At 28.6% G+C, this 15,073-nt stretch overlaps 1 protein-coding gene across 3 annotated transcripts in view; it reads right to left on the reverse strand.

Annotated features, from left to right (window-relative positions):
- Positions 1-12,601: 12,601 nt before the first annotated feature.
- Positions 12,602-15,073, reverse strand: part of LOC113554822 (ABC transporter G family member 20) — a 44,890-nt gene continuing 42,418 nt past the window's right edge. For all 3 annotated transcript variants that reach the window (XM_026958872.1, XM_026958873.1, XM_026958874.1), the window contains exon 16: positions 12,602-13,852. In XM_026958872.1, coding sequence (XP_026814673.1) covers positions 13,638-13,852 — 215 coding nt within the window. In that variant the 3' untranslated portion in view covers positions 12,602-13,637. The remainder of the gene's footprint in view (positions 13,853-15,073) is intronic.

Below are 15,073 nucleotides of genomic sequence, written 5' to 3' on the forward strand. Positions count from 1 at the left end.
ATAAATCTAATCTGAAATTATTTTAGCAACAAAAAGTTAAGTTTACCACTTTGCCGCTGCCTTAACCATAAAAATTTCTCAAGTCACACCCACGGTGGCATGTCATTGCTATTAAATATATTTTATAACAATAATTAGAATAATATTATTCGTTTAACATGCTCGCAGTGCACAAATTAGTTAGCTGTTGTTACTTATATGGATATCGTGCGTTGGACAAACATTATACTGTATAGTCATTAGGAACAAGATAATAGTACATTTGACCGATATGAAGCACGGGGGCAAAAAACGACCCAAAATGTAGTACAGTAATCTCAAAATCTTAGATAAAGAAAATCATAATTATGCAATGTGATAGAACAAGTTGGCATAATTAGATGAAAAAAAAAATGTTCTGATAAATTTTAACTGTTGGGATTAAGATGAAAAGTAAAAAATAACCATACAACTTGATCTAAAAAGTTACGTGATAAAATGAGAAATTAAAAATAATCTATAAGTATATTGAAACAATGTTTTAAATATTTTCTTAAAAAAAAAAAATTAACAAAAACAATTAATTCTGAGTGGAAAACCGCTATGGTTTATTTTCATTCAAACATTGTTGGTGTTTTAAGTAGATTGGCAATTATTACTTTAACACAATGTACTATTGAGAAAATTTAAGGACTATTTCTTCAAAATACTATCTACACTTGATCAATAAAATAGATATAACATAATAAGAAATATTTTTGAGTACACTTGTTTCTACCGCAAAGTTTCACGAAAAAAGCAAAATATTTATTTTACGGTTATTTGTTAAGAATATAAAAGAAGTTATTGTATTGAGAATTATGGTGTGACAAAGGTAGCCAATCAGAACGTTACTTCCAATTTTCTGTGTATTTTTGTTAGAAAACATTTCCCATCAACTACTAAGCAATTTCTCAAGTTCTTTTGATTTGTTTAAATTATTGTTTTGGCTTTCTATCTTCCATCACATTAATTGAAAATCATCGTTTTATCGTTTGCATTTATACAATACATTTTGTGGAATTCTTAGGATTTACAGATGATAATGTACATTTACTATGGTATATTATATAAATACAATGAAATTGTATGAAAAAATACATAAAAAAAAAGAAAGAAAAATGTAGTTAGTTAACAATAACCACTAATTCGAAATTGATAGAATTAAATAATTTTGTATGTTATTGAAATTATATTACAAAACTTATGAAAAATAAATTATACGTTTATTTGACTCAGTGTTTTCTGATTAATATGTACGGTTAACTGCATTGAAACATGGGTGAGTGGGTGACCGTAGGTAACATTTTAAGAAGAAAAAGCTAAATAAAAAAAATCTCAATTTTAAACTAAATAAAAGTGTAATATAATTTCAAAATAAAAATATAAAATGTATATTATTATATATCAGGGGTGGCCAACATGACTATGTACGCAAGCCACATATATTAATGCAATTATATCAAAAGTCAAATTATCCAATCTGTACTTTTATACCACAAAATTAATAAAATAGCTAAAATAGCTAAAATCCAATAAACATATAAAATTACGAAATATGACATTATAAAATAATAACAATAAAAATATTTTTTTTTTTATAAATGTATGCAAAAAAAAATTAAAATTTTGGTTTTTGTAAATAAGACCACGAGCCACATATGTTGATAAAGAGAGCCGCAATTTGGCCACCCCTGTTATATATATATACATAATTGTATTTATATATTATAGTTAATTAAAATAAATACGTACTTACAAGGAAAAAATAGAAAATAGTTAAATAAAATATGATCAAATATATTATTCGATATCGTTTAATAAGAACTACTTACACATTTCTTTTTTTTTTTTTGATGCCTAAGCAATAATACAATTGCAGTATTTATTAAATTATAAGATAATATTATTTAAACTTTATGCTGACCAGTGACCAGTGGTGTGCTGATAGTAAGGAGTTTAGATATTTATCCTCCATTCACCCATATCTAATATCTTGAATTTAAAATTTTGATATAATAAGAATTGTATAAGCATTTTTTTTATTATATTTATCTTAACCATCCTCCTATCCTAGCCAAAAAAAAAAAAAATAATAAATAATAAACGAATTCTACATACTTCACTGATACCGATAAGTATTCGAATACTTCTCTTAAACTTCTCAACTATCACATGGTATTGAAATACTCATATTTCAAGTCACAAAGTTTGAAACACCCGTCTAACATATGACGTAACTTTACATTATTTTAAATGTGTAATGATTTGTGCTGTGTAATATATTATTATTTTGTCCTTGCAAATTCGAGCGTGTTCAAAACTTTGTACTTACCAAAACTTTTAAACATCCAAACAGTGAAATAACTTGAAACGTCCGAAACAAACATTCTGACCGTTATCGGTAATTGAAATGTATTGATTATCCCCATTATAATTTATACTCGACGTCAGTATATTAATATAGGTATCATCTACCTAGATAATACATTTCGAATAAGTTATTTAAAATGTGGAGTGGATTAATTTCACATATTGATAAGGGTTGTTTTTTTGTCTTACGATGATGGTCAAGAAAAAACGGGGGAAGGGGGTGACAGAGAGATAGCGACGAAAAACCCAAGTTATGGCGTTTCTGTGCATTTTTTAGTTACCCATAGTGGTTATTTAATCCACGATAAAATTCCAACATTTTCAGTGTGTCATTAAAACGCAATTTAACCACAACGGGTACGCTCACTTAATGGTCTGTCGAGATGAAGCCGTATAATAAATTACGTTTACCGTGACATATAAAGGTATGCGTATACAAGACCGCGCGTTGCATAAAAATCCTATGATGGATTTAATGCGATATGACCGACGGACTAAACGTTACCACATATTATATAAGATGATCAAAGGTCTGGAGACTTTTTACGGAACATAACATTATATATTGTCGTCTCGGATAACACGTTAAAACAGTTATGGCTCGCAGTAAGTCAAAACTTTTCCTCGTCGTGTAAAATAAAATTAGTATCTGCAGAGATTAAAAAAAAAAGTAATTTTAAAGTACTTAACGTGAAATATACGACGTGCCGAGTTGAATACGTACACTGTGGACGGGGTTGTCGGCGGAGGAAAGTGTAGGATGCTGAGTGGGGGTGGTGAGCGTGTCCGTGTGGAGAGGCGTCAAGGCCGGAAGTTTACACATACCCGGAAAATATTTTCCGAGTTGAATAAATGTGTCCGTTATTTAGCGCGTACGCGGTACACCCATCTCGTGCGACGCGTTCCCGGTCATGGAAATTATATTTATTTTTTCACTTTTTGAATTTTTTACTAGTGCAGGTACGTTTGTTTTCACACGGCAAATTATCCGCTTTGGACTTGAGTGTTATTACATTAGCACTGTGATTTCGTATGGTTTCAACCGCGTGTAGGTAGGTACATGTTATTATAAATTCCAACTAACACCCTACCACTCGCACTCGAGGCTCGGCGGCACGCGATTACGATGGAAATTATTTTCGCCATTATAACGAGACCTGGTTGCATTTTGTGATGTACACGAATCGTACGATATCACGACATTGTAATCGTTCAACACCAATATATAAACCACACGCGTTACCTGATTATTGGCAACGTAGGCAGTATTGCCTCCGATAATATGGCGTAGTGGTAATATTTTAATACGTAGAGTTTTTCTTTTAACACTCACTTATTGAAAAACATTTTTGGAAAAAAATTAAAAATTTTAATATTTTCTTATCGGCATAATTTTCTAAGTACCTACTCACTTTTGAATTCATATTCTGGAGCAAAATATGAGAGATTGAAATAATAATAATTGAGACGAGTGGAGTGTTGGGCTTTATGGATGAGTACCACTGTCACACTCCACTTCTCTCATCTTAACTTTGAATATTTCTTAGTTTTAACTATTTTATTTAATTAATTTTATATTGATTATAATATTAAAATTTAAAAAAAAATTTTTTTTAGCAATATGGAATCATAAAAGTAAAAAGACAAAAATATTATTAATTTATTAATTTGTTACAATAAATATAATTTTAAATTGCTTTTTTTCGAAACATAAAAAAAATATTTTAAATAATGTCAATATTTTTTGAAAGAATGAATGCTTATTAAAAATAATCCATCCAGTATAATTATTATTGATGCTTGCGTGTGATACAAAATCGATGTTCTACTGGTATAAATTATATATAAAAGCGTCTGAACGATAATAATTTATCATCATTTTCGACACCTGTAGAGTGGTCTATTAGACGGAGCGCTAAGCGTATAGATACTTATTTATGTATATATATATATATATTCTATGTATAATATTGTTACTTACCTGCCTATAATACACGTGAATATGATTTCATCGGGTTTCGGAGCCGTCCGTTTACACCTCAGTTTTCTTTCTCCTTGCTTTTCATTAATCTTCGTTATTGTTGACGGATCGTGCAGAATATCCGATATTTTGTAATATCTTATTTGCGCCGCACGTTATTGATGTGTTTGTCGTTTGGTTTACGTATAAAATTATTGTCATGAGTCCGCTTAAAGGTATATAGATTTATAATATCGATTACATGTAATAGGTCTTACCCAAGTGCCAAGACCTATTTGGTAAAGGTCCCTCACCATTAACCAAACAAAAATATAATTTTTTTTACTTGATAACTTTTTTTTTCCAACTTTAACCATCGTCAGTGGGGAGGTATATCATATGTCTGAATATCACTGTCCAACTGCAACTATTATTTATTTACAAACATTAGTAATACTATACATTGGTCTGGGAATGTATAGCAAGTCGACTATTTCAATATCTTACTAAAATGTAAAATTATAAATAAATACTCAAATAATATTTGCATCAGGAAGTCTCCCAGGCTCGATTCACAGAATCAGCAAGCCGATAGACTTGTTTGATGGTCCTTTTCGTGATAAGGTGTCACACACATTTGCAGCTGACCTGGACACTCATTTTTCTGAAGGCGCCTATCTATGGAGGGAAGGAGCTCAGTCGGCCAGAGAGACTTTCCACCAAATGGCTCTTGTTCCGCCTCTACTATCTTCTCGTTTTACTGTATGCATTCTAACGTATACCATGACTTAGATAGACTACGAACAGCGATAAAAAGTGGTAGATAGTTGAAATAACGGTCGTTTTCACAAGACGGTGTCTTAAGAACAATTAACTAATATGTATTTATTTAATCAATATCTCTATATACAATCATTTTTATTGTTTAAAATAAAAATATATTCCTCGGCTTAATAATTCAGTTCACATTAATTTAGTTTGTAAAGTATAGTTTCCCAAACCACTACAGCTAATGTGCAAGACAATAATAAATAATAACAAACAAAATATTTATTTATACCCAATTTAAAAAAATAAATATTAAAATTACATTAAATTCAGAACTAGGCTGATAATTTACACAACCAAACATACCTATTATCCAATTTTAATATTATGTTTAATGTTAAATGTAGATTATAAACATAATATTGATTATTAATAGTAGTCAGATTTGTTTAATATGATTTTCATCAATACTTTAATTTCGGTACGTGGAAGGTATTAATATTCGTTTTCGAAATTATTGTTGATATTTATTTCTTGTTATGACATCCTAAGCATCAATGGTAAAACCAACTTAGATAATTTTAAAAATTACATAAATTGTATGTTTTATATCACGAGTCAGATAATAAGTATTTTGATCACAATATTTTACTTTCCCTGCAGTACATGGAATAAATTAGCAAATGCGTAAAATAATACAATTTGTGGATTAAAAATGCCCTATAAATGTTTTAAAAATAATTGTAATAACGATTGAATACAATATTACAATATTCGTTGTCATAAATAAAATGTAATACATATTGACCTAGTGTTAATTATTTAATAAAACTTTAATAAAACTTAGGACCTGAAAATACAATATGGGCGCAGTATAAAAATCGACAATTTTATTTCATTATTAAATAGTTTAAATTATTAAATATTTAATTCTAAAATATCCTAATGTAAAATATCTAAATGGTTTATTAGTTCATTATTGATTACCAAAACTACTAAAAATTAGTAATGTAAATTATATGATACCAATATAAAATAAATTAAATAAATACTCGACCCTAAGTTATTTACAATTAAATATATTCTACCTATGTATATCGTTTTAATAAATTAAAAATGTAATATTTTATTAAAAATTAAAATTATGTATTTTTTTTAAATAACTTTCATTTTTGGTTTTTTTTTTTATATAATACATTAATTATTTTAGTATATTTTATACATTTAAAAAATAAATAATTGATTTTAGTCGAATAGATAATTTATGCAGACGCACTTTACCCTATAACACCAATAACAACATTGGACCAGACATAATATGCAAACTATAGAATATGAATAATGAAAATGTTTCAAGCAAAGCCCTCAGGTGCCCGAAAAGTACGATCATTTTTCACGATTTGACGAGGAACCGATTGGGACGGAGAAACACTGTCGAGTAAATAACACTGGGATGGCATGGTAACGCAACGCACTAACGAAAAATAAACTCTTCAAATTAGGTATCACTACTAGAACGAAGCTAAGTGACAATAATATTTGAAAATCGATATGAATACTGATGTTCGACTGTTAATATTAAGCTGATGAAAACATTTATACTGTATAATTTAGTGTCACGATTGATCTTAAAATTGAATACAAAGAGACGAGAGTTATGCTACTTTTGTGTTTTCGCGTTATAACATTGGGTACAATCGGATACAATCGATGGAATGAACCTTATACAGCCGTGCACAAGTCGCATGTTTCCACCATCATTTAAATATATTTGAAATTATCCATATAATTTTAAATCGCAGTGTAGTACAACGTTATTTATTTAATTATGCCTTTTGTTTGTCCTCGTCTGTCTATATATCTACTCTTCTCGTCCCCTTACTGCTTATTTAATGGAAATTAAAATTGAATTTTTAAACATAATCGAAAAAAATGCTTGAAATTATTATAATGGAATGACTATACAAAAACACGATCTCGAAAAAAATTGTCAACAAAAACTCTATGTAATATAATATTATTAAATATATATACAATATATAAATGTATATACATGTTTTATAATGTTTATATTATTAATTTATTCTAGAGCTACAGTACACATTATGAAATAAATAAAACGTCTACGAAAAAGATAATCTGTTCGATCAGTGTAATTTTAAATATTTGACTGTTGATCATATTATCATAATGCACTTATAATCACCGAAACCTGGAGCGAAATTATTCCATTGAATTCCTATCGATACGAACGTTTTCATGAACAAATATTTTATCTGATATTTATAATTTTAATATGATTATAAAGAACACCAATGTCATCCTGAGATCGGTATGGATTTTAAAGGGAATTGAATAATTTTAAACAAATAGTGATAGGGAAAGAGAGTGTCATTATTATAATCGTGAGCTCGTTTTGATTAAAATATATTAATATGTGTTACCTAAGTAAGTTATACTAGTAGATATATGGCACATAAGATCATCTCAGGCTGCATGCATAAAATGTAAACAATTTTTTTCCTTCGAGAAAAGGTTTTTAATTCATGAATATCAGCACTTTTTGCCAGTCATAATCAAATTGCAATATTGAGAAAACTAAACATAATACTATAAATATAAACCATAATTTTTTTTAATAAAAACAAATGTTAAAAATATTAAATATATATAATTATTATTAAAATATTATTTATACTTTTTATACTACAATATTGTATAATCACACGAGAACATAAATTATATAACAAAAAATGCTTTTCCAAAACATGCATTGATGTGAATTTACCCATAAGTCAAATCGTGTACAATTACCCTATAAAACCATAGACATTATTATGTTGATAATAATTTATACAGGTAATATTATGTATATTATGTAATAATAACGATAAACAACCCGTGTGGCTGAACTCCATGAATCGATACGAAGAACAAAATTATTATATTATTATAATATGTGTATTGTGTATTCCGTGTATTTCGTATTATCCGATCTCGACCGTTAACATTTTTTGAATTGAATTTTAATGGACCAATGGTGACATCGATGAATTCCTAATTTTGTTTTTATCTTATTTAACATTATTATAGGTTAGGCTATGTCAAGGTAGGTAGGTATGTATAGGTAGGTTTATGTCAATCTACTAACACAATACCTTTCAAGTCGTATATTTATGTTTCTTCTTCTATGTACCTACTTATATTATCGTATATAGATATAGAGTTATTGGTACGACAAAAAAGTGCTTGCGTATCAACGTATAGATCTTAAGATTTTTTCAAAAATATTGTTTCATAAAAGAGTCACACACAGCGATTTTCGGTTGGTCATCGAAGGTATTCATCGTGGTGCGATTGCTTGAGAAGTGGCCGGATACTCATCTCTCCGTAACGTTGCTCTGGTCAACGTTGTTGCGCTCCTCACTGTCAGTCGCTGCCAAGTGGTCAAGCCAATGGCTCCTTTATCAAATAACTCCAATATTGCTTTTAACTCCTATTTAACATAATAAACTTATCGTACTTGTTTAATTGTATAGACTGTATATTTCGTAGAAAAAAAACTAATGTTTAATATTAATAAATTGAATTGAAATACATTTCCACTCGCTTACTGTTTTTTAAATTTAAATCAATATTTTAATATTTTTAGAACCATACACATCATCAAAAGCTATAGCATAAAATATTATAGAAAATCACATTTGTAGTCAATTAAGCATTAAATCTGAGTAAGCGTATAAAAAAAAAAAAATAAAAGGGAATATTACATCTCTCATGTCATAATGATTTTTGTTATTATTGGATAAAAACTAAAAATAGTAGAATAGTAATAAAAATAGAAAAACGTAGGTGTGCTTAGAAGTCCGTACGTAGGTATATAGCGTGCGATAAAATTATATTATTCTATATTGACTTATATCACTTTGAACTTTTGAAGACTGGTGTTTGCTTAATACTGTCAATTTTATCATAATGATACATATAAGGTGATCTATTATTAAATGTCTACATTCTTTGTTAAAAAATGATTAACTTTTTTTAAAAAATATTATTTTTTACAAAATATTATTTCATTGTAAAATAGTATTTTGAATTTTATATTGTAATCAGTTTTTACTTTTTTGAATGACAATCTACATTTTTAATTTTATATATCACAGCAGAATATTTTTCAGAATGATTTATTATATAAAATTCGAAATTCAAACGAGGTAATTAATCATTTCTAATAGATTTTTAAAGTTTTCATGAATGGAGTAGTGGATCTTGTGGGGCGCTTCTGTGGTATTCTATACTTAGCACTCATTATCAATTAAATATTCATATCTATTCATGTCTATGTTACTACACTTTCAAAATTAAATCTGTATACACCAAAAAACTTTGAAAAATATTCTACTATGAAATATGAAATAAAAATTATATGCAATCATTTAAAAAAGTAAAACACTAAAACAATTATAACTAAAATTAAAATAACAATAAATTTAAAAAAAAATAACTTTCAGTGTTGTTTTGCAATAATAACCAAGTTGAAACTTTCCGAAATGTTTGTAAACACTTCAGTGGATCACCTTGTATATAAAATATTATAATAAATATATTGTTGTGGCTTGTACGATTTTTATATTTTTTTCTATTCAGAATTATTTTTTTACAAAGAAGGTATTTTTATTGAAAAAAGAAAATAATAATAATTTTGTATTGAACACATAAAAAAAATAAGTATGACTGTATCAGTTCTCGTAAATGTATTTTTATTTGTCAACTGAAATATAATATTATTATATTGAATACTGTTTACTTATAGGCAACAAATTGTTTTTGAGAAACGATACCGTCGCATTCTTTCGTCCATTACTTATGTATACCATATTTTAACGACACGTAAAATCTTAAATTGCTTACTATACGCTTATACGATCAGAGAGTTGTGGTTGGGGAATTTTTTGGTAATGTAAATAAAATAATAAACAATATTGATTATGACCACGTTTGCAGTACATTTGCATAAACGTCACATATTCTCATAGGATATATAATATGTATTCGGGTAATAACTTATCGAATGAAAACTGTTTTACGCTACAGAAATAAAAATGCGCTTTTGAATAGAGCTAAATCGAACGTGGCTTTGCATTTATTTTCTCTCACAGATCAAGCTCTAAAAAAAACAAATTTTTATTAATAAAACCTAAATTCCAAAATCACAAACATATTATACGAATATTATACTGTATTACCTACACACACACACACATACACACACATATATGTATATGTATATATATATATATATATATATATATATATAGGTACATAATATTATATTTGAAATGTTTATGTGTTTAAATTGGTGTATTTCTTATTTTTCAATTCTTAATTTGTCACATCTTACTTTAGTAATAACTACAATTTCTGTTTCAAAGAAAGAAAAAAACGCAGAAATCTTTTTTTTCCAAGTTAGTATTCTTAACGCTCAATTTGACTGTCAATAATAATATTGAGTTTATTATCTTTCTAATGTTAAATGGATTGCTATTTTTGTATTAAATAATATTATTTGATCAAAAAATAATATACAATATAATTATGTGTCGGAGTAATTTTAATTTTTAACACAATATGTTATTTTGCATTGAGTATTGATAATAACTCGTATTATATCTCTAAGAATTAAAAAGCCAAAATTACGGACTAGGTGGTAAACAGTAATAGTTATACCTAATTAGTTTATTAGTGGTTGATATCATTTTTAAAATTATCAACGAGTATAGTCGTATAATACTTTTCATATTATAGAATACACTAACAAAATATTTTATAAAATACAAATACTCGTACATTAATATAAAGTTTTTGATTGGACAATTGTTTCGTCCATTTATAATATTTGGTTATATAATTATTTTACTTAACAACAAAATTCAATAACAATAATAAAATAATAATAATAATAATAAAATTTACATTTACTTCATTTAAAAAATTAAATAGAGCCTTGACGTATATTTTAATGTTGTATTTGAGCAAAATAATATTAAAACATCAATAGTAATAAAAAAAATATTGCTTAGCTTAGTCATAATAATAACGATAATAACTACATTCATCTATAAAATCTCAAAAAATAAATTGTAAAATAATCATTAATGATAAAACCGTCTGCACTTGGTCTCGAATACCATATAATAGATACCTTGTTCTTTTAGCCGTATCATTTTGGCGAAGAAGTGTCGGGGAGTTGAACATTTTGAATGACAATACAATTTCTATCCGTCCATATAAATTAGAAATATTATATTATATTTAAACCGTACACTAAGCAGGAGTGATGGTAGCAGCGACAACTATGACGACGACGACATCCGACGAAAAAAAAATATAAACGGAAGTTTAGCGACGACGGTAGAGGCAGCGGCGAATAATATTATAACGTCCCTGCTGTCAACCGCAGCCGGCTACCGGAGCCATAATACACAGTCATCGACAATAATACAGCCCTTGGAATTTCATCTATATACATAATATACAGCACGACAATATTATTAAGTATTATCACCTACAGGTTCGGGAAAATCCCTTAGCTGCAAGTCCGGGATACCGAATAATCGAGTCACACGTGCACCGGCTGGACAGCCCATTGCGGACGGTTAAATGTCAAGTTCGTTTACTAATAACGACGGTATTATTATAATATTTTATGGTTTCGCACTCATCGTCGATCGTCTTCTGGCTGTGATATTATTGTACAAAGACGTTAATTATATCGATTTCGCCGAATCCAACGAAATATATAAACAAACGTCAGCGTGTAATAATAATTATTTGACATACACGTACACCGCGGAATTTTAATCAGTGCGAAAATTTACTATAGATTTTTGACAATAATTAAATAACACTATATGGTGTCGGTTATGCAGCAGTTGTAGTATTACAAAAGTGTGTATTTCGACATACGTATACCACGAGGTGACGAAATTAATAATTATATTATTATTGTATTAAACGGTGTGTACATAATATTGTGGTTTTCCTGTATTGGGCGACCCCGCTGTAAGATCAGTCGTCGTCGTCATCGTTAGCTATAATAATAAAAATAATATCAACAAAAACAATAAAATTTGTCCTATACACGATTTATATACACTGAATTATTATTATGTTATGATAAAAAGTGTAAAATTGACTTCGGTTCGCGACTGCGTTTTCCGACAGTAAGCACTTGAAGTGTGTTATTATTATAATAATAATACACCGCACACTGAATGCTTATTATTCTACTGTAGTACAATAAAATGCAGTGTATTGGTTGTAGTCTGTATGTTATGCGATTAAAAACAGAATAATTGTATTTATAGCTGATCTCAACTGCAGTGCCCGGATACGCCTAAACGCACAAAAAGAAAAATATATCTAGTTTTTGGTTTACTATTTTTTATTAATTTTATTTTTTTGTATCATTGTTTTTACTTGTTTATTTTTTTTTTTTTTTTACTGGTGTCAGATTATAAATCGGCACCGAATAACGTTAATTTTCCACGACCTTAATATTAATAATAATAATAATAATAATAATAATAATATAGTACAAGATACATAATAAGATTTGAAAAAGAAGTACGGAAACGGCGAATCAATCGGTATTCACCTTATTAAAAATAACTACAGTAATTTACCAATCACAAAATGTATTTTAAAATAATATAATATACCGAAGGGCTGTAGACGTTGATGCAATAGTCGCGCGTTGATTTGTTTTTACGTGTAGAAAGTACTATAACAACAACACTACAATACCTATAATACACGATATATTAGTATTATTATACACCGATAATGCCATTTGAATTGAAATCTATTGAAAACGATCCGCAGCCCTTCGATCTCACAAATGTTAACTATTTTGAAATAATTATGCGCGTGGGTGATGTAGATTACATAAAAAATATTCACACACATATAAATATATATAAATGTCTAAAAAATATATATATATAAATACTATATTGTATCCTAATTAAGTAATAAAAAGTCACTGGGTAAAAAAAAATATATATATGTGTACACCTATGTATGTGCGTTATTCGTGTTTACGGTCGCAAATTCGTCACAATATGTATAGACACGTTACACACACACACATACACACACACACACACACACACACGCACAGGCATATGCACACGTACATTGTACATAATATAATTTTTGGACGGTAAATTTGATTAATTTATGTCACAAAAGAATGCTGAGCAAATATTATCGTTTTAATCTAAGAAATCATTATACACGTCACGATGTTTTGGGTAAGGGGAGATACACAATGGGTGAGTGGGTGGAGAGGGGAAAAGCAGTGTACGCGTTCCCGGGAAGATCCACACGACAACAAAAAAAAACATTAAAACTAACACTCGCGCAAACGTCCGGGCGAGACGTCCAGATCGGTAGCGGAACGACGGTGCAGGGGTTGACGAGTGACGGGGATGTGACGAGGGACTTGACACGGAGCTCAGCCGCGCTTGAACTTGAGCACGGCCATGCTGATAGACAGGAACAACACTATCCATGAGATGGTGGACACGAAGCCCAAGTACACGTCGGGTTCCAGCAGGTTCCAGCCACGAGTCAGTATGCTCCGTAGGGACGTCGTTGCCATGGTCAGCGGTAGACAGTAGCTGACGTACCGCAACAAAACGGGCATACCTTCCACCGGCCAGATGACACCTTGAAATGAGAAAAAATAATTGTTAACATTTTTGCGGTGTTTATACTGCAACGATATTATTTGGTTGTCGCATTAAAAACATCAAAATTAATGAATTATTGCAATATAATGTTTAGAGTAGCAGAAACTGCTCGATAGAATTTTTCGCTAATGAATACCTTTAGTAAGTTTTCTTGAAACATATTTTTTTAAGGCCACTTGATCACCCCCATTTTCAACATCGCGTTACGCAGAAGTGGGGAAGTATAGAATAACTCAACCTATTAGACGTTATAATGACATCAACTTTTTGGTAATTGTATAATATATGACTACACAAATATGCTGTACGTATTTTATCGATTTTATAAAATAATTGCATTTGAAAAATTTATCGGAAAATTTTTACAATTCAGTCACATTGAACTGGTCCAAAAGTAATGTTATGGTTAGTCGGTTTTGTAAAATATTGTGAATAGCTGTGTAAAAATGCAATCAATAATTAACACAGCTTTGTCAGCTTTTGTTATATTTTTATAATATTAATAATATTTTTTAAGCTGTTACATATTAAATAAAATGATTCCATTGTTCTTAAAACAATTTTTTTATGTCGAAATAGTATTATTATTATTTAACGCGTCAACATTGTAAAAAAAATATATAAACAATATTTAAATTAGTTTAATGAATTACGTCACAAAACTTAAATTTCCTTATTATATGATGTCTTCATAATTGTATTTAAATTTTCAAATTTATTTCATAGTTAACAGCGATTACATCAAACAAAATTGTGTTTTAATAAAATCTTTTTTGATAAAAAAATAAATCGTGAAATTGTAGTGTATTTTTTCGAGTGGGTGATGTATTATAAAATTGTATTTATCACTTAATAAAGAGAGTCCTAAAATATAGTTTGCCATAAAAAATTATTTAAAAAATGTTAATGACCTAGAGCGATAAATTGAGTAATATAATCGTATGTATCTAGAACAGTTAATCCGAATAAATGATATATAATTTGTACCCTATAAGAAATAAATTATTTATTGTTTATCTATTATTATGTTTATATAAAACAACTAAATTTTAGGTGATCACAGAATAATCAAAGTTGGGCGAAAAAAAATTGTAAGTATTTTCTTCAAAGGTGGGCTGGTTACGTAATAATTGGGACGTTTGCTCATTTACACCTGGTGAAACAAACATTATACGTACACTCGACAATAAAAGACTAT

The sequence above is a fragment of the Rhopalosiphum maidis genome, chromosome 2, assembly GCF_003676215.2.
Source record: "Rhopalosiphum maidis isolate BTI-1 chromosome 2, ASM367621v3, whole genome shotgun sequence".
NCBI lineage: Eukaryota > Metazoa > Arthropoda > Insecta > Hemiptera > Aphididae > Rhopalosiphum > Rhopalosiphum maidis.